Raw genomic sequence first — 22,759 nt, forward strand, 5'->3', positions numbered from 1 at the left:
CCTTTCCTTTCCTTTCCTTTCCTTTCCTTTCCTTTCCTTTCCTTTCCTTTCCTTTCCTTTCCTTTCCTTTCCTTTCCTTTCCTTTCCTTTCCTTTCCTTTCCTTTCCTTTCCTTTCCTTTCCTTTCCTTTCCTTTCCTTTCCTTTCCTTTCCTTTCCTTTCCTTTCCTTTCCTTTCCTTTCCTTTCCTTTCCTTTCCTTTCCTTTCCTTTCCTTTCCTTTCCTTTCTTTTCTTTCTTCTTTTTCTTTTTCTTTTTCTTTCTTTTTCTTTTTTTTTTCTTTTTCTCTTTTTCTTTTTTTTTCTTTTTCTTTCTTTTTTTTTTAATCCAAGTTTACAGTACTCTTTTCAGCATGACTGAGGGCTGGCACACTGCTTTACTAAGAGAATTTTCATGCAACACAATCTTCAGCATGGAAAATTTGAGCTACAAATTGTACAATATGCCAAGAGGACAATTCAAAGGAGCAGATGGCAGCTAAAATGAAGGATGTGGCATTAAGGGGAATCCCATGCAGGGAGACACACTGCTTCAGTGTGGTATGCTTTTTTAACAATTTTTTAGTCACTTCAGAAGAGGAAATACCCCACTGCAAACCTACACGGCATGAATACAAGTATAGAAAAAAGAAGAAATGAGTCTTGGTGCAAGAAAACCAAAGCACACATTTCTAACTTAATAAAAAGGTATTTTCATTGTCCAGGTAAATTTTGCAGACTGGAATACAGGCTTAAGGAATGGCTAACATACCAGTATTCACTTCTAACTTCTTTGACTAGGTAGAAATAAAAGATCATATTACCTTTGTAGCTAATATTGGCTTTATATTTAACTTCAGTATAACTGGAAAAAATATCTAAATATATCTGAATCCATTATTAATATTGAGAAACATATGTTGAAAAATACGTATGATATAAACTGTGGGAAAATGTCAATAATCTCCAGCTTCAATCAAACATTGCTCTAGGAAAAATGAATTATCTAATGATATCTGCAGGGGCTATATTGAATCTGGATCATTTTAAACTGAACACATCTGTTCTATCCTAAAATATGAGTGACAAGGAAGCTTTATTTTAAACCTGGCGTAGTGTGAGCAAATTACTGTGACCTAGACTGAGCACACGAAGTTCTCTGCTGACAACTGTATTTCAAAGAACAGAAATGCCAAAAGAGAAACATGCTTAAATATAAGTGTAAAACAAGATGATTTTCTGTCTCTCTGACACTAACACGCCACTTTGCTACATGCAGCAAAACAAGGCACACAGAGAACTCTGTAATATGAGGTAAAACAATACACCTGCTGATTCTTTGTTCTCAGAAATTCTATAGTTTTCCCTTAATTTCTCATTGATACACTATTCTTAATTTTTTAGAAAATAATTAAAACTTGAGTAGTGAAGGCTTTTTCTCATGAGCAAGTGAAGATACTGTACACTGATTTTTCTTTTATCTTCATCAATAAAGCCACTAGAAGTCATAAGTTTATCAGCCTCTTGAAATTCACCCCTGTAAGAAGCATCCTCACAGCAGCCGTCAGTTAGCATTCTGGTGCTCCTCCACACCTCTCAGTTTTCATTAGTGTAGGAGTTAGGCCTATTGATTTTGAGCTGTGACAGGCTTTTTAAGATTTTTTTTTTTTTTACATCCCAAGTACATGAATTTTCTGAAACCCACCTCAACCCTACTTTCCCATATGCTCCTAAAGGCAGATTTACTAATTTTCTGTGCACTCTCCATCCTCAGAGTTCTGTATTTTCTTACAGAGGATGCTTAGCAGCCCCTCCAGTGCCTGCATTTCAAAAGCAATCCCTACCAGCACCTCCCGCTGTGAGAAATAAGAGCTGTTGGGCTCTGGCACTGTGTTGAAAATCTGTCCTTCATCCCTTTTGATATCCCTTCTTTTGTGCTGCAAACAGATGGCAAAACCTCTCCTTGCATTACCCCCCTCCACTTCATGTTCGATGGGAGTCTAAAGCACTTCTACACACTCTCATCCCCATCGCACACCACAGGCCGTCACAAGAATGAATATTATTATACATATAATCTGTTCTCCTTGGCACTTGAGATGTTGCAAATGTTTTCTATTTGGTTCAGGTCAGAATAATGTAAGTCAATACTTTGATCCTTGCTTTTGGATTCAGTAATGCCTTGTGTTCTTTGTAAAAAAAGGGATACAAAAATGCAGAGTGCAGAGACTGCTGTATGGTGCTCTGAACTAGTGAGTACAAAATCTGTAATCTTAACTCATATCCGCTGATGTGGCACTTATGTTTGGGCTGTCAAAGTGCTCACCATTCTGGATTACAGACACTGAACAACATGCAAGTTTTTTATATTTGTCTTACAGAACCAGAGATGTTTTGGAGTCTCCCTCCCTGCAGCTACCCAAAAGCCATCTTGACGTGGTCCTGGGCAAACAACTCCAGGTGGCTTTGCTTGACAAGATGGGTCTGGAGCACAGGACTTCCAGAAGTCCCTTTATATCTCAGCCCTGATGCGATTCCATGAATCATAATGCATTTAAAGAACAATTAACAGAAGGACTTTGAAATAGGAGAGAAACAAAATGTATTTCTACAGTTACTCAGTTTTTTCCTCTAAGTATTTCCCACCTTACAATCACTTTAAATAGCTATCCACATGCATTTCATGACATGTTGACAGTCATACTACCATTATTAGAATACATTACAATTAAAGGACTAATTACAATGACAGTGATGGAAAAAAATCCCTACAGCTTCCATAGTCTTCATCTCTACTGTTCAGGGTAAATACATGCAAATGCTCTAAGTGTATACTTCTGGTGATCTAGGAAAATGACTGGTAGATACATATGTAACTCAGAGGAGCTATTGAGAAAACCTTGAGTGGAATGTGATTGATTTTCATTACCGTTAAGTGCACAAAAGAAAATTACTAGCTTGTATTCTCCATCATTAGTTGCTTTCTTCAGGATAGAACTTGGTTGGTTTTGTCATTTGTTTATTTTCTTTTTTCATATTCCAACCTAATGAAAACCTGTTAGTATATTTTAAGCAAAAGTGAAAAACTTTATATTTGGGTCATCCTAAAACCTTCACACTTCTACTGCAATATCTCATCTTAATTTCAACCCTTTTAAAAGACAAAAATAAAAACCAAACAATTTTAAAACATGCACAATATTTTTTAAAATTTTCAAAATGAGATACAAATCAACATTGTTTCACAAAAGTTAATTAAATTAATTAATATATTTTCATCATTATTTCCCCAAGTATTTATATCAAACATTTTTCCATTAGTTTTTAGGTCAAATATATAGGTGTTAGTTCTTAAAAGAAAATATTCCTTTTGAATTTAACTCACATTCATGAATAATTTACATGGCCCCCGTGTCATTTTCCATTTAATATGCATACCAAAAAAAAAAGTCCACATTTTAAAGATGGTCAATCTGAATGCCTATAATGCTAACAGATGCAACTTTGATGCACTGACAATTGCTCAACTTTATACAGCATCATTAATGTCAATGCAGAACATTATTTAATACCAGTGCCTAATTAACAAAGTAAACTTGAAATAACTTCAATTGAAATAACTTGAAATAACATAAAAGACCAAAATCAATTCCACAATATTTTGCAAAACAAAACTCATTTTTTCCCTCCAAGTCTTTTTTTTTCACTAGGAATTTTATGACTTCACTGATCAGAAAACAAACCTCTTAAGGAAATTTCTTAGCATATTAAATTTGAAATTAAACCATGTATTTTAAAGTCTATGTTAATTACTACATACTGTATTCTACAAGAAGTTTCTACATCAAAGATTATTATAACTAAATACAAGATATATTCAAGAAATAGATAAAAAAATAGTGGTCATGAAATATTCACCTAGTGAGCAACTTATTTAGCTTCATAAATATTCCATTTTTTAATCTAGTGAATTTTAGCCATGACTCTGCATTAAAAGAATAAAATGACACATTATACATGAAAAAAAATACACACATACATATATACATACATACATGCCTTCCTACTGCAGGGTGATAGATCAAAACACCCAGTTGCTATCTCCAGGACAGTCAACATTTGAATTTCCTTCACTTATGTATCATATTATTGATTCTTTGCACCACACAAAGGTCTTTACATGATATCCATTTTACAAATGTGGAATAAACCAATCAAATACACATCTGTATTATCTTCCACTGGCTGTGCCTCTACTACTGTACTATCTTGCATTTTGAGAATTTTTTAAATGGCTCCACACATCAATAATGGACAATTCAGACCTTTATAATGCAGACAGAAATTTCACTGAAATCACTGGAGTTTAGTCTACCCAGAACAAAATCTAAGCTTACACCTTCAGGATAATTAATTGCTCTGTAATTAGGTCAAACTTTCCCAGCAGAATGTGATCATGTAAATTTTGCTACCATTTTGCCATGACAAATGTACACCTCAGTGAGTGAGGAGCTTTCTGAGGTTCTGTTTTCCAAAATACATTATACCGCAGAAATCTTTAGCCTTCACTCCATGTGGCCTCACAAGCCCGGGAAGTGAATGTGTGTGGTTGTGGTAGATGAAGGTGGTCAACGGGGTAACAGGAGAGGGACTATTTTTTTCTTTATTTTTCAGGCTGGCACAAGATTCCGTGCTCCTCAAGACAATTTAAGGAGACTTATTTTCCTTCAGGTATTCCAATATTTATTAGGCAACTTAAAGTGACAATCACTTTTGTGGATAGAGCAACTTGGTAAAAACTAAGGAATTGCAGACTTTGTTTATTTCCTAATAACACTAAGGGGAAACATGCTAATAGTAAATCCATGTTATCCATAACAACTGAACAGTAAACTGAACACTGTTTTCCATACAGTTTGTTCTGCACTGCAATATGGATGTTGGGTTTTTTACTTTAAAGTCCAAGCTGCTTTTCAAAAATACTGCTGATGGAAATCTTGCAGATTAATTACTTTTTTTTTACTTGATATAAAATTGTTCCATTTTTTTCTATGTGTTCTGTACATCTTCAAACATGATAATCCATGAATATCCCAGAGCATTTGGATTACCACTGTGGCGTGGGGTTTTGTTTCCAACCTATGATACTAGTGGTACTGTTTAGTTTGTTCATGTATCAAGCTTTTCCCAGCTCTCCAAAACATGATGATGAACAAGATTCTCATGAGCCTTTCAAAAGAATATTGCACACATGTCCTGTGGTCTGCATCACCTCTTTCAAGTATGAGACTGTTATCTACTGCTCTTCAGTAAAATTACCTTTATAGATTGCTACCAACTTGTATCATTACCATAGGTTGCTTTTTCCATTACCTATTCAATAAGAATGCTATTGCCATAATGCCAGTTGTGCCTGGTGTTTTATTAACGAAAGATACATCTAGACTCACAAGAGTTCACGTTCAGGGCACACTTCCAAAGAATGTTTTGAAGATGGCCAGAACAATCCAGAAGAACTTACTGTTTCTCATCCAGTTTTGCTTAAAGCACACTATGTTAAAGAACAGGCAGTACTAGTATTTGGTTTTAAATAACTAATTAACTACTGTAGTTGTCCAGGAAAAAAGCAGAACCCTCATCTTATTCCTGACACTAGAATGCTGATCAGTTCTGGTGTATTTCAAAACACTATGGGGTTTCGTACTTCTCACCCTTTCACTCATCAACATTATTACTGGAATATTTTTTTTTAAACTATTTCTATATCCTATATTCTGTGTGCTCATCACATTGAATTACACAATCTTACACATTGTTTAAATGTACCCTCACTCTCCTCCTCTTTCAAGTCAGGACCACTGCTGATACTATGCCTTGTCCACCTTGCTGTATTGCAGTTGTATATATGACAATGTTTCTGCTGCATGATTGCACACCAGACTAATATCTTTCCTTGCTCCATCCTTTCTCATCAGCAAACTGTATCTAACCACTGATCAAATAATTATTTTGCTGTGTGTCATACAGTCCATTTTTTATAATCTCACCCAGTATTTTTTAATATTAGGAGTAAATACTACAGTAAATGAGACTCTTGGACATAAAGAAATAAAAAATCTTAAAAAAAACCTTAGTTGGATTCTTCTTATAACACTGCTTATAACACTGCTTAAACAGATTAGGATTAAAGTATTCAGTTCTTGTATCTACATTTCAGCAAAGACTTAAAAATACCAAAGAAATGTTAATAGAATGAGAAACACTGGAAATAATCAGAAATAAGAGAAAGTTCAGTTACTCAGGTGATGGAAACACAGGAAGCACCTGACTACTATTTACATACTGAGAATAAACCTGATGCTGAAGATTTAACTATATATTGCACCACAATGGCAGTCAAATAAACAGTGAGGAAAAAAATTTACCGTGAAATATGCATTATCAAAACAATGGCATTTTCCAGCCACTGCTAGCAAAGAGAATGACAACTACGTCAGCTGTGTTTCTGTCACCTCATCAAATTCCATAATCTAAACCCCACTCTTCTTTCTGGGTCTACCACAGTTGAAACCTTCCTGAAAAATGCAAAGCTTTAGTATGACTCTTTGGACTTCATGCAACAATATTTGGGTGTGATGATATACCATGATATATAGGAGGTCACACTGTATTTCTTAATTGTCTGTTCTGGTCCAAACATTGAAAAATCCTCAGAAACAAACAAACAAAAAAAATTTAAAAGTACTGTGAATGCTCTTCAGTTCTTTCAAAAATGCTTAAATCAGCTGCTAAATGCACTCTTTTATAAGTGCAGTTACACAAACCATGTATCGCGATTTTATTGTACAAGCCCATAAACTGCGCACATTTTCCTACATTCCTTGAAGCACAGAACCCATATTCTTAGCTTCTTTATCTACAGTCTGCCCTGACAAAGGGTCTGAGGACCCTTCTCCAAGTTATCTGATACCGTCTGTACTACCAAATAGTGTAAATGTGTAGCCCTACAGATGATATAGTTCTACAGATTATACATGCTATTTAGTAATCAGGGAAACTCAGTTTTCCTGAAATCTCACTTGAACTGTGGAATCAGTTCCTTCCCCTTCTCTTGTGCTTCTCAGCTGCTTTGCTAGACTGCTATGATTCCTTGATTTAATCAAGCTCCCTTCATCACTTTGTTCTCATCAGGTAGACTGTTGTCATTATGTATCACTATTGTTTTCTACTAATAACACCTTCTTTGCTGCTCTATTTCTCACCAGACAGGCCACTTTGAGTTCCTTACTCTGGGTAATGACATGAAAAAAATGCTGTCTTTATAAAGCTAAATTGTCTCCTTCCTATGCAAATACAGTAGTGAAGACTATAAAATAAAGGTACAAACAAACTAAACTTTTAAAGTCATGCTTTCAAGTCCTATCTCCTTTCCCACAAAACCAGTAGATTTCAGGAGTACCTGTCCCACCAAGCTAAAACATTTCAGCATAGAAAAGGTAGCTTTCTCCTTAGGAGGGCCAAAGGCATTTGGTAACATCACGTTTCACAGGACAATCAGCCCTATAGAGCTGAAGTAGACAAGAAAACTTTGCAAAGAAAGGTAAATGGTAGGCAACAAATAGGTCTGTGATTTAGGAATAACAAGTCAAAGAAGAACAGTGGAGCTACAATGGACCATTTTTGAATGCACATGGCTCCTGAGACAAACAGATACAATAATGTTTGTTACAAAGTATGAAATTAGATTCAGTGACAAAATGAATTATAAAAAAATATTACCATTTAATTAAATTCTGATTAAGCAGATTATTGCAGTTTTAGTACTTATTTTTCTAAACAAGGGTCAGATATTTCTCTAAAATTATTACTATCAGTTTGATTTCAGCAAAGCCAGACAAGAACTGTGTAATTTAATTCTTTCTGTATTTAACTGCAAGGTCCCTGAAAAGCAATGCTTAACACATCCCAATTCTAAATGGTATAAAGACTCATATCCTGCTAGATTAATATTCACACTCCTTATTTAGGAAACTTTATTCCATGGTCTTTGGAAATTCATATATTCAGTTGCAATACTAGAAACATAATTAATCTATTTCATTTTGGATTGCTCAGGTCTCTTCTTCCACCCTGACAGAATAAGTGATGAACATAATGATATTTTGAAAGTATCCACAACTTGCATTTAGATTGATATACTTAATTGCTTTGTTTATTCTGCGTTGATGAGGGTCTGTTGTTTCAATATAACCAAGACTGATCCTAATGACACCGCTAGTGAGGACAAAGTTAATCCACTGCTTACTTTTATTGCTGACTTAGGCTAATGTATTGCTCAGCTAAGCTTATGACTTCTGCAGATATTTCTTATTTCATGCCAGCAAAAGCAGAAACCGAAATTAAATATTTTCTTTTTATGAACATTATAGCTCCCCTTATAAATTATAGCCCATTCAGAAATATTTTTGAATAAATCAAATGACACTGACAATGCAGTTTTCCTATCTGCAAAAATTAATCATAGAAGACTAAATTCCAGCCTCATTAGACTGTTCATAATGAATAATATAACTCACTATTAAAAAGTTGACCTAAGAGAGAGATGAAAGTAATAAGAATTTCTAACCAAGACATACCTCTCTCTGTTTCTCAGCTTAAACACGTTGGCATGTCTCTGTCTTCATATTATTTCAGAGCCTTACTGTGCTGCATCTCACACACGGAGAAACACAGGGCTGCAGCAGCTTCTCAGGACCTTTGCTCAGGCATATCTATGTAGTTAATAATCCATACTAACAATGATAACTGTCTTTGCAACAGTAGGAATGTTATTAGTTCATACTATCTCAACAGCAGAAAGTAGTGGAAGGAATCACCTACCATGAAAACACAGGTTTTATGTGCAGAACTAAACATAAACAGTGGTTTTCAATATCTGAAGGTGATGTGGTTTGGATTTTATGATGCTTTTAAATAACATTAATAATTATACAAGTATATATTCCACTGATCCCCAAAATACTGACATTTGTACTCAATGTACAAATAGCAGTATTTGTTCTCATTGAGAATCTCATTTTCACCTTAATTAAATGCACTTGTTGGTTTGTGCACAAACATCTTGGAACTGAACATTTCATCCTTCCAAAACCTCTAAGCACTGCAACAAGTGAATTAAATAAGAAATAAGCACTTTTTAATGAATGCATATATTACTATAATGTTGGAGAAGAACTGAACATAAAAAGATCTCAGTTTTCATGTTCTGGTACATTTGTAATGATGTATTACCTTTTCCTTAGGTGCACCCCTTCTTGGCACCAACCTTTCACTGAATCTCATGGCAAGCCATTTCTGGGATCAACATTTCTTTTCTCTTTGTCTGTCTGACATACTGTCAAAACTCAATACTTTCACCACATCTTGGTGAAAAACCTGGTGACACTCACTAGCAAAACATTCAATGGCAAACAGGATTTGGATGCTGCAACTCAGTAACTTTGCAAACACTTTCTTTGGCCTCCCCAGTGCAATCACAATGTGTTGTTCTTCTGTCATTTCTCAAGAAATGGGACAATGTGTCAAGCTGTCAGAGGCCACAAGACCAATTCAGAAGCTAACAGAAGTCTCATTTTGCTTACAACTTTAATCTTTATGAGTTACAGCAAGATATACAAGTATTTCATAGAATCACAGAATCTTAGAATAGTGAAGGTTGGAAAGGACCTTACGATCATCTAGTTACAAACCCCCTGCCAACACAACAGCAGCAACACATTACACAAGACCACATCGTCCAAAACTCTGTAACGCTGTCCAAAATGGCCTTGAACGCTGACAGGGATGGACATTTACCACTTCTTTAGGAAACCTATTTCCAGTGCCTCACCACCCTCACAGTAAAGAACTTCTTCCCTATACCAATCTAAACTTCCTCCATTTAAGTTTTAACCCACTACCCCTTTTCCTATCACTACAGTCTCTAATGAATAGTCCCTCTCCAGCATCCCTGTAGGACCCCTTCAAATACTGGAAGGCTGCTATGAGGTCTCCATGCAGCCTTCTCTTCTCCAGGATGAACAGCCCCAACTTTCTCAGCCTGTCTTCATACAGGAGGTGCTTTAGTCCCCTGACCATCCTCATGGCACTCCTCTAAACTTTTTCCAACAGTTCCATATCCATCGTATGTTAAGGACACCAGAACTGCACACAATGCTCCAAGTGAGCTCTCACAAGAGCAGAGTAGAGGGGCACGATCATCTCCTTTGACCTGCTGGTCACGCTCATTTTGATGCAGCCCAGAATACGGTTGGCTTTCTGGGCTGCGAGCTCACACTGAAGCTGCCTCATGTGCATTTTCTCATCAACCAACACCCCCAAGTCCTTCTCTGCAGGGCTGCTCTGAATCTCTTCTCAGCGCAACCTGTAGCTATGCCTGGGATTGCTCGGAGCCAAGTGTAGAACCTTGCACTTCACATTGTTGAACTTAGTAAGGCTGACAATAGGCAACCTCACAAGCATGTCAAGGTCTCTTTGGATGGCATTCCTTCCCTCCAGCGTATCAACTAAACCACACAGCTTGGTGTCACCGACAAACTTGCTGAGTGAGGGTGCACTCAATCTCACTATCCATGTCACCAGCAAAGATGTAAAATAAGAGCAGTCCCAACTCTGATCCCTGAGGGACACCACTTTCTACTGGTCTCCAGCTGGACAATGAGCCACTGACCACAACTCTTTGCGTGCAACCATCCAGCCAGTTCTTTATCCACCGAGTGGTCCACTTACCAAACTGATGTCTCTCCAATTTAGAAAGAAGGATGTCATGTGGGACAGTGTCAAACACTTTGCACAAGTCCAGGCAGATGACATCAACTGCTCTACCCCGTCCATCAGTTGCGTAGCCCTATCATATAAGGCCACCAAATTTGTCAGGCAGGACTTCCCCTTGGTGAAGCCATGCTGGCTGTCACCAAGCACCCTGTCAGTTCTCCTGATAGGAGAGGGCCCACTTTGTCCCTAGTCTGTCTCTTATTCGCTATGTACCTATAGAATCCCTTCCTGTTATCTTTAACATCCCTTGCCAAGTTTAGCTCCAATTGGGCCTTAGCTTTCCTAACTAAAGTTTGGCATATACAGATTATAGAATCATAGAATCACAGCCTGGTTTGAGCGGGAAGGAACTTTAAAGCTCATCCAGTTCCAGCTCCCTCACACAGGCAGGGACACCTTCCACTACCCCAGGTTGCTCCAAGCCCCGTCCAACCTGGCCTTGAGCACTGCCAGGGATGGGGCAGCCACAGCTTCTCTGGGCAACCTGTGCCAGGGCCTCACCATCCTCACAGTAAAGAACTACTGCTTGAGATCTCATCTGTCTCCCCTCTGTCAGGTTAAAGCCATTCCCCCTTTGTTCTGTCCCTACAGGCCCTTGTCAAAAGCCCCTCTCCAGATTTCTTGCAGGAGGTAATCTGGGCTGTAAAAGCAACTGTCCTGTATTAGTAACTCCAGATAGCTGAGATGGATAGAAAGATCAAACGACTAGCAGCAAGAGGGGACACCAAAGCAAACTACCAAGCATTTAACAATCTCTCTTCTGCTCAATAGCCATAGTTCAGTAACCTTGTGTTGAGGGTAAACTCCTTCTTAGAAACAAAGAATCATGTAATGTTTTCAGTTGGAAAGGACCTTAAATATTCTCTGGTTCCATCCCCACTGCCATGGCCAGGGACACCTTCCACTAGACCAGGTTCCTCAAAGCCCCATCCAAACTGGACTTTAACATTGCCAGGCATGGGGAAGCCACAGCTTCTCTGGGCAACCTGTGCCAGGGTCTTGCCATCCCCATAGGGAAGAGCTTCTGCCTAAGATCTATCATCTTGGACTTTCCTTCTGGAACACAGATGTTGCTCTTTATACCATTTTCCTGAGCGAGGGATGCTACACAGCATAAATAGCTGCAAATTGTATTTCTTTTTAGTGGTTAAAAAGGAATAAGAAATGTATTACCCAGATGACACACATGTCTCTGTTGTGTGCTATGCTACATATTTCTGTGGATGCACTGATGGATCCACATCATGATGAGGGACGGAAAGAAGTGTACATTAATTAAATGTTGAAGGCCAGGTTAGATGGGGCTTGGAGCAACCTGATCTAGTGGAAGGTGTCCATGGCAGGGGGATTGGAATTAGATGAGCTTTAAGGCCCCTTTCACACAAATCACTCAATGATTCTATGATTCCATAATTTCATGAAATGCAGTGTGTGAAGCACCTCCATGCAGACTAGAAGTCGGAGCATCTGTGCCCCATTCTCTATGCAGAAAATTCTTCTATAGCAAAATTCCAGACTATTCTGACCACTCCATCAGTCTGTTAGGAAGAAGGGAGTAAAGCATAGGATATTAGAGTTTTATACATACGTAGACATAAACAAAGAAAATTATATATGCATGTCTTGTACCCATACTTTTGATAAAAACAATAAACCTTACATACATCCATACATATTTGAATTAGATATTTGTCAAAAACATAGAGCAAGAGAGTTCAACTATGCATATTTGCACCAAATATGCATGAAGAGATGCAGAAGCTGAACAGCATCATAAATACTTAGAAAGCTGAAGTGTGGCATGCTTTTCTAGACTTCCGAACTGCCTGGTTTACAGTGGAATCAGATTATATAAATGACAGGAGAGTTTGTACCTCAAATTAGTATTCTAGCATTATAGATATAAGCAGAGAGGACCAGCTGAAAATATTCATTTTAATATCTTCTTTTTTTACGTAGGAAATAATAAATTGATTGTCTTAACTCATAGTACAATGGCAATTCTCAGGCAGGTGTTCAGCTCAAGTAATACATCTGAAATATTAATTCTGCAACCATAATTCAGCAAGGAATCTCATGCCTTAATCATTTTGATCATTAATATGATATCATAAATAATTATTATTAATCATTTTATATCACCACTAAATTGAGAAACCTGTACACTTATAATACAACATGAAAAACTCACAGCTTCATATAGGCAGCATTTCATTTAAATTCTTATAATCCATTCTGGGGCCAAATCAAAAAGAAAAATGATGCCCAACTTGTCTTGCCATTAAATAGCTGAGGTGTGAAACTGCTCCTGAGTAACATCTAGTGCTACACTGGAATGGCTGTAATTCTCCCCATGTTGTGCCAAGATCCAACAGCTGTGGGTGCTGGTAAAGATAAGCAAATAGCACATAGTGTCTTTACCCCCAGAACAACGATCAGATAATTCACCAGGTAAATGAAGAAAGAGGAGAGGAACTAGTTGGTGTCCTTCAGCCTGGTTATTAACAGCTGACCTGAGCTGGTACAGCTCAGCCATGTCCAGCTAAATAGCAACAGATCCAACCAAGAAGCTGACCTTACCCTGCCATGAGGTGAGGATGGTGAGACAGCCTTCAGATGGCTGTCTGTGAGCCAACCGGAGCTCGGATACAGCAGCAACATTTCAGTTCATTCATTATCCAGATTACCCCAATAACTCATTAACTTACACCTAAGGGTTATCAAATGGAAGTGTTTCTCTGAGAACTGATAGGACATTTTTCTTCACCTTATTTTCACTGATAATTTTTATGGAAGTTCAATAACGAACTTCAGTATTTGAAATTCTGATTCCTATTTTATTGGATTATCTAGGGTAATTCCCCTGTTTTCTTTACTCCTTGCAATAAAACCTGCATTTATTTAGTGTCCTAATAGGAAAAACTTTCAACCATAAATTTATTAGGAAGCGCCTGTAATTACATATGTATTGAAAAAAAGCACCAATAAATAAAACAAAAAAGAACCTAAACCAACAATAAACCAAAACAATTAAAACATATAGTTATTTCCCTACCCAGGTAAAACTATATTCTGTCCGTGCTGAGAAAAGTAACATCAACATCTCATGTGGTGCATACCAGCACATTTCTTCTGGATTAAGAGCTGTGCCCACTTCCACCAACAGTTCTCAGACTCTAACATGCTTACGAACAAAGCATATTTGCTTCACACAATGCTAGCTGCATATATTCCAGTTTAAAATCTTAAAAAGTCTATTTAGTGTTCTGGAACTGCACAGATAAAATGGTAAGAGAGTAAAGCAGATACATTATTCCACACTATTTTAAACATTTCAGAGAATTTTGCATCTGGAATGGGTGCTGAACAGCAAAAATCAGATCTTGCACCCTTTAGCAAATAACAGAGATTTTAAATAAAAAGGCAATAAACATACAAATGCATCAGATCACAGAAGAGTTACAGAGTGAAAATTTTCTCAGCTATGAATAGCAACTTTTCCCAGTTAGAAAGATTACATTCATCCAGAGAAACATGTGGGCACATTTCTACTTTTGAGCATAAGTATATTAATTACTGAAGGAAAAGGGTTTATGAACTGCAACTCTTTAAAGTATCAAAAAACCCCAAATTAATTTTTTTAAATACAAGTAAAACATACAAGGGGAGAAAAATGCAATTCCATATAATAATGAATTTTGCTCTGCTTAACGAGCCCTTTATATAAAGTTTTGAAAAAAACATCTGGAAAATAACTTAGAGGGGAAACTAAAAACAGTAATGTCCATCTGTCTCTGGTTTTCAATATTCACTTTTTTTTTATTTCTTTTACTCTGGAACTGCACTGCATGGAGAACTTGCATTAACTGGAACACCACCAGGTTTTCCATCTGATTGTTTTTGTTTAAGAAGTCCAAAGTCTTCTAATCTGAATTTCCTAGGATGTCAGAATCATCATCTCATAAAAGACCAATTTGCCTTTTAAGCTAAAGAATCAGCTTCCTTCTGGCATTTTTATTTTCCATACTGTGGAGTCACATCCTTCTGCATAAAAATCCAAGCTCACACTATATTCTATAAAACGGCAACACAAACAGGAGCATTACTTTGAGAACATTTATTTCTTAAGTCTAAATTTCATGAGAAATTAGGTTGTCTGGTCTCTTCAAAAATTTCAAACTACTCAGTGTTAGCCAAGAAACTAAAGGAATAAGAAAGCAAGTCTTTTGGTATTGTATTCTCTCCCCTTGTTATTTCCCTTATCATTATTATTATTGGTGGTAGCAGTAGTGGTTTGTGTTATACCTTAGCTACTGGACTGTTCTTATCTCAACCCGTGGGAGTTATATTCTTTCGATTTTCCTCCCCATCTGTCAGAGAATGGGGGGGGGGGGGGGGGGAGGAAAGCAGGGAGTGAGAGAGGGGGCTGCATGGATCTGAGTTACTGACTGCACTTAAGCTATCACCCCATTTTTAACAAAAGAGAAGAGCTATTAACTCATGTACCTTACTAATAAATCTTAATGATTGGTATATATTAAAAGCTTAACAAGCTCTGCAACTCTTCATAAGAATCAGAAAAGAACATACAGATCTCTGATTTTATATTTGGCAAAGTGACCTGAGTTCAGCAGAAGCAGTCATTTTTTCTCCTTCTTAATAGCTGGTGCAGTGCTGTGGTTTTGACTTTCAGTCTGGGAACAGTGCTGATAACACAAAAACAAACCCCCACACCAAACAATAAGCTAACATGCATATTGTTATAGATGGTTATACAAAGTATGCTATTTCAGATCCTGCTCTAGGCAGACCTGGAGCTCATTCTGTGACAAAGAAGAATTCAACAGGTTTAGATGTCTGTCCTGGGTTCAGTAGCAGCAGTCATTTTTCTCCTTCTTACTAGCTGGTGCAGTGCTATGGTTTTGACTTTCAGCCTGGGAACAGCACTGATAACACCTATGTTTTTCGTTGGTGTTCAGTAAAGTTTACTCTGACCAAGGACTTTCTGAGTCTCATGGTCTGCCAGGGAGGAGGGAAGGATGGGAGGAAGCAGAGACAGGACACCTCACCCAGGCTAGACAAAGAGGTATTCCATATCACAGCACGTCATGCCCAGGATGTAAGCTGAGGGTTACCCAGAAGGGCTAGTATACTGCTTGGTTGGGCTGGGTATCGATGGGTGGTATTGTATTCTCTCCCCTTGTTATTTCCCTTATCATTATTATTATTGGTGGTAGCAGTAGTGGTTTGTGTTATACCTTAGCTACTGGACTGTTCTTATCTCAACCCGTGGGAGTTATATTCTTTCGATTTTCCTCCCCATCTGTCAGAGAATGGGGGGGGGGGGGGTGGAGGAAAGCAGGGAGTGAGAGAGGGGGCTGCGTGGATCTGAGCTACTGACTGCACTTAAACTATGACACAAAGATAATGGGATACATACAAAAATTATCCAATACAAGGAACTCTTCTCAGAGTACTAACAATCTACTGCAATTTAAAAAAAAGGTATGCATGGTTTATGTGTTTTTTAAAACACAATAAAAAAAAAGTTTTTAAAAAAAGAAAAAAGTAGTAACAAACCTATTTTTAACACTTAGCTCTTCAAGGTTACATAGATCCAAGGAGTCCATGACACTAAACAACAAAGCTAACATAATGCAGAATTAAATAATAACATAATATTCAATTATAATTGTAATTAATTGTATAATATTCATGCTAAACAACTTAGCAGGAATGTCAGCAAGTCTCACAGGCACCCAGATTCCTTCAGAGGTACTAATGAATGTGATTTGTGTATAAAGTTTATTCCATTTAGGGGCTGCATGTAGATGTAGGATCATTCAGACCCTTCAACTATGCATAAAAATGGTAGAGAAAGGGATGGAAAACAGGAACTTGAGGCAGTGACTTCCAGCTTCTTGGGTGGCTGCAGTTTCTTGGGCAATTCAGATGTTGAGTAACAACCAGATGCTGACATTTTACAGGCAGGAAATAATGACAGCACAAAGACAGTTGGTGTCTGTCATGTTGTTGGGCATTCTGTCACAGGAAATAGTTCATTTGTCTGCAGAAAAGTTATCGTCAAGGAAATAAAATTTAATCCAAAGTCCCTTAAAATTGCATTGTGGAGACTTAGCATTCACTCCCAGAATAATGGCAGCATCATCTTCAGAATAGGAAAATGGAAAACAAACCAACCTTAGCTTTCTAACTACTTCTGCTCACCTTATCTCATGACAAAGAAACATACTTAGCCCCCAGAACAGCTGTTTCAGGTTATGCCAGTGTCGTCTTTATTTATTTATCAAAAAACCAAAAAGCATGCAGATTTAGGCTGTGACAGTTTCAATGAGACATCTGCAGCAGCAAGGCCGCTGGCACTGCCCCTCTGTCTGAGGTTGGTGTCCTGCAGTACAGCCAGCAGAAGCAACATGTGTGAGCACTATTCAGCTGTCACAGACTGAAGGTTGTCAGCATAACCCAGGCTGATGAATCACAGACATTGATGTACGATATGAAATACCTGGAGGGTCATAATGCTTTCAAGTACTTTGGCTGTCAGCCGAAGAAATGCAGACAGAGCCTTCAGATAAGAGATACTGTCACAGAACCTGAATTTTTTGTGTATATTCCTGATTGAACAGAATAAAAGACACTGCCATCTCTTCTCTAAGGCAGTGCTTTTCTGTATCTTTTACCTTCCTATTCTAACTCCTGCAACTCCCAAGTAAGAGATAGAAAATGTACCTATTTCAGCAGTAGTGTCTATTTATTGTTTTCTTCTACCACACATACTTTTATACCTTCTTTGGGATGAGAGCTTGGTCAACTTGCAGGTCTCCTGTTTCTTTGAAAACAATGGGATGGCCTGTGACACAATGAGCTCTCTATCAGCTTTTCCTTTGCACTCTGACTTTACCCTTAAGTATTCTTAAGATGAAGGCTTGATCTGACCTGACCTTTTGAAACTACCACTCATATTTATGTTTACTCTGAGCCGAATGCACATCACAAAATTTCACTACATTTGACTTACACTATATGCACTCATATAATGAATAATTGCAACATCCAGATGGATATTTGTTTTAAAATTCAAACAAGTGACTACTATGTGCTATTCTGGTATCTCCTATACTGTTTCTGTAATTTCACTTGTTTAAGTAATTAATTACTATTTAGTCTGGACTTCAGCATAGAACTATGAGAAACCAAGGTTTAAATAAACGGTCATTGATCAGCAGAAGGATATATAGAAATATCCAGTTACATTGATCTTTGAGAAATGTTGGTAATTTTAAGCACAACTACGACCTTTTCTTTTTGTGAAGCACAGCACTGAACTTTTCTGCGTGATTATGTTCTGCAGATACACTTATCAGATACTGGTTTAACTGCTAATTATGGCACAGATATCTATGATGTAGAGATAAGGTTAAGGAACCAATAACGAACAATGCAATGACCACAGGACTACATGAAATGTTGTAGACACAGTCACTGGTTGGCCTGCCACAGACTATCAGGATACTCAGACAATTATTTCAGCATTTAAAGTTTGCACTTACCAACCTCCACAACGTTAGAGCAATTGGGGTCTGAGAAGCCTTCAGGACACTCGCATGAGTAGAAGTCATCATTCAGCCCTGACAGACAGATGCCACCATTTTTGCATGGGTTGGAGTCACATGCATCCCCTATGGAGTGAAAGAAAAACAGAGATTCCTTTACAAAACTCTCAAAAAGTTATGCACAAGCTACAAGTATGGCAAATGGCTAATAACCAAGAACAGAAAGGAATTACTAGCTCTGTGTCTTTTGGATACCTTTTGGTTAATTCCATTTTGTATTTATTTAACAGCAAACCCCTGTGCAATCATCTTCCACTAGCCTTTTACTTCATCAAATGTGAAACTCTCAGATGCACTGACAGCTATTTACTTGAAAAGTAAAACCTAACAGAAATTAATTTTTTGCTTTCTCTCATTCGAAATCATTCAGGATATATACTTGGAAAGATATTTCCCCACGATCTGAAAAATTGAATGGTGGTTTCAGTTCAGGCTATCGACTTACCACCTAGTCTGCAAGCAGAGAACTGTGGCTGTGGTTACATCATCATGTGCTCCAGACTTAGACACTCTTAAATCATTCAGTGGCACAGATCTGATCCAGACCAGCCACTGGCATGCAGCTGTATTTCTGCTGAACATACAGCACGGCATTCAGGCCAATAGTGTGCTTCTGTGTTGTCTTTATGTCATTCATACAAAGACCAATTATGTGTGATCCCAGGATGAAGTTTGACAGTACAAAGTAAATAAAGCCACTAAAGTCATTTGAGCAATTCTATTTTAGCCAGTTAACAATATTTGATCTGGAACCCTTTAACTGGAGCTGCTGCATGTTCACACAGTGCCTGAGGGAAGCTTTCACTATGACTTGTGACCCATCAACTCCATGGCAGGGATGGAGACTGAAGGACCTGAGTAGCCACAGTCCCTCCAGTGCTCCTTGACAGTCTCCTTCATATTCCAAGGAAGTATATAAAAGTCTCCCATAACTCATTTTGATTGCTGAATCAGAACAAATCAGTTAGAAACAGAGCCATGCCTCACTTCAAAACTATGCTATGGACTAGCTATGCTTCAAAACTCACTGCAGCACAGGACAAGCACTGGCACAATGGGTAACATCAGCCTGCCTGAACAAGCAGATTTTGTCCATTTTTCAATTGCTCTTCAGTAATTTCACCCTACTCAGTTAACTAGCATCAAGGTGACCAACAGCAGAAACAGGCAAGCTCTGAAAGATGCTCCACAGGGCTGCTTGATATGGACAGAACTTGCACATGTGTCCAACATTACCAACGTGTACAACACAGTATTGTGACTTCCTATCTAGGATTATTCAAAACACCCCTTAGAAGGAGATATAAAAGAGAACGGAGTGTCTGTTCAACTCTTGCAATTCCTCAGTTTTAATGATTTTAAAGAATCCCTCCTTATCACAGTTCTATAGATACAAAGAAATACAGGATTGTATGGTGTCCCCAGCTGAAAAACTGGAAGCAATAATAAAGAATGCCCTAGGCTTTGGTCAGCTTCAATGTAATATTTTTCTCTCAGCTAATTAAATATGTATTTCTCTATTTTTTTTTATTTATCTCAAGCTTTGATGGATCTGTGCACTACTGGTTTTAACACTAAAATTAGTTTGCACAGCACGGTTTTGCACAATTTTTGCATCTGCAAAACATCTGCTGGTAGGTAAATATTAAAAAATAACTACCTTTTTTGTGTGTCATTTTTAAATTGAAAGTTGACAGCCTTTTGCCATGTAATTGTAAAGAGTTACAGAAATCCACTTGTTTATGTCAGACATTATAATACATTTTTGACTACAGTGTTGGCAATGGACCTCGAATTATTTTAAATGCCTTTCTGGTGGATAGACTTCAGATTAGTGCCTGCTGTGATAATTCCAATCTAACAATCACTTGAGAAATTTAACGGATAAAGGCACAAAACTGCCTTTATGAATTCTGTGTGTCAGTTGCAAAACGCTCTATTTGTGGGTTAGTTTTCTAGGCTATTTTTATTTAATTTTACTCTTCAGATTTAAGCTGCTTTCACGACACAAATAATTGTCACGTGTCTACATACTTGTTTTAAACAGTTTGGCCTTTAAGATTGTCTAGCTGACAAAGAAGTTGAACTATTTGAAAAGAGTCAATTACTCAAAAGAGTAATAACTCGACATTATCTATCTTCCTAACTGAATCTAAATAAATAAAGAATTTTCATTTTCAGTGTTTGTTGCCTTTTTGGAGTAGCAAAGGATGCTTGATTTCTTACTTCATGGGTCTTAGGCATTTGTTGTAAAAGAACAACTACTATTAAATGAATGCTCTAACAACTGCATTTCCATACTTTACATTAATTTTATAAATTACACAGCATCTGCAGTAGGAACACTTCTTGCGCAAATCCGTATGGGTACTTTTAAAATGAAAAGGGACATTTTTGTTACCTGTTTCCTGATTCAGTGTTCTTCTTAATTCAATTACACAATAGAAGAAAGAAAAAGCAAAAGAAAAAGAAAAATACCGATTTCATTTTTAAAGTTTTGTATTGACTAACAAGCACAACCATCCCCAGTTTTCCATTATGTTTCCAGAAACTGAAATTTCCTACTATAACTAAACTGTGTGATTTTCATTTGTCTAAAAAATCATGCTGGCTTTTTCAGTCTGAATTAAAGTGACCTGAGCTACAGTTTGGGACTAATAAAGCAGATGCTGTCCTCTAGCAGCAATCATTTATTTCCACATTCAGCAAACAGCTGCACTAAGTGCTCTCTTGACCCACCCCTTTGGTCCAAATTCTACTGCCAGTCACTGGTTTATACTTTGTCATTATATGGCATCACAGAAATAAAATTACTACAGCATACCTCTGAGGAAAACGGGACACAACAAAAAAAAAAAAAACAAACAAGCAACCCCCCCCAAAAAAAACCAAACAAACAAAAAAAAAACCACACAAAAACGCTCTAACAAAAAAAAAAAAAAACAAAAAAACACAACAACAGAGAAAAAAATCAAAACAAAAACCCATCCTAGCCTGTTTCATTAATGTAATGATAAAGAGGGTTAAAGAGGGAAAATCTATACTTTGAATTTGAACTATGGTTAAAATAATACTGTAGTATGATGGTAAGTATGATGCAGTCAGAGAAACAAGCAACTGCACAGACACAAGCGAGCAATAATTCTGCTTATGACTAGACATCAGGCTGTGCAAATTTGCATACTTAAATTAGTAAAACTCACTTAAAATGGTAGTACCCTTATTTATGGCTTAGTGTCTGTGAAATTGTGCATAACAAGAAAAAATCACCTTTGAATCAACAATGTTTCCCTCAATTTATATTTTGTTCCTCTTGAGAAGCCATTCATGTTGCAATATTGAAGTCTAATTTGTTACACATTCTAGTGAGTTTGATGAATAGAATTTTACTTTAAAGGCTTTGCTCCTAGTAAGAAAAGCTTGTATGTGTGCTTTTTGTCTTAACACAACTGATAAAGGGATTTGTTATCATTAAAACACTGTGCTACTTAAGACACAAATTTTAAACACAACAGTAGTTTTAGAATTTAACCTTAGAGTCATGGTGAATGGAACAGTAAAATAAACCCAGAAAAAGAAATGAAGCCTTTACAGTAATTCTTACAGAAGTGTGATCTGTGCTGCAGAAGTTCAATAGTGGTAGTTTGTAACAGGCTGTGTTTGTGCAACAGACTGTACAATTTGACGGATTTCTATGAATTAAACAGACATTCTAAGAGGAACTCTATTATTTAAAAAGTACCAACAAAGGCCAATTAAAATTATAATTTCGTTAAAATGTTCTGAAAGGGGTCCAGTAAGAATGAAAGTGTCAAATAAAAATTTGTGGTATTCTTTACTATGTCTGATTAACCCTGCACTTTTCATTGTGTAGCTACCCAAACATTAAAGTATGCCTTAAGACTGGATATAAAACAGGTACTAAAAATACTGCTGCCTTTACTTCACTCTCAGGAAAATCTTTGACAGCAAAATCTCATTGCATCAAGCTACTGAGGTTTGGCAAAAGGATCTGTGAAACAGAATCAGCGAAGGGTATACTCACATACTGCTGGCAGAACTCATGACCACTTTCCATTTACCTCTGATTTTGAAGTTGTTTATATCTTATTTTACACATATATATATAAATATATATGTATATACACATATGTATTTCCTCCTTCTTTCATGAAATCATACATGCAAGAGTTAAGGTAGAAATGTAATCCACATTATCTCAATCCATACTGTATTGAGGAGCAGACAAAAGACTTAAATGACTTACACCTGGGTCAGAGCAATCTCAGGCACAGCTACAGCTTGGGCTGAGAAGAG

At 37.2% G+C, this 22,759-nt stretch overlaps 1 protein-coding gene across 1 annotated transcript in view; it reads right to left on the reverse strand.

Moving 5' to 3' along the window:
• Positions 1-22,759, reverse strand: part of EDIL3 (EGF like repeats and discoidin domains 3) — a 262,647-nt gene that overhangs the window by 178,307 nt on the left and 61,581 nt on the right. The window contains exon 2 of the mRNA XM_034072882.1: positions 18,380-18,508. Within this exon, the coding sequence (XP_033928773.1) occupies positions 18,380-18,508 (129 nt within the window). The remainder of the gene's footprint in view (positions 1-18,379; positions 18,509-22,759) is intronic.

Source organism: Melopsittacus undulatus, chromosome Z (assembly GCF_012275295.1).
Source record: "Melopsittacus undulatus isolate bMelUnd1 chromosome Z, bMelUnd1.mat.Z, whole genome shotgun sequence".
Lineage (NCBI taxonomy): Eukaryota > Metazoa > Chordata > Aves > Psittaciformes > Psittaculidae > Melopsittacus > Melopsittacus undulatus.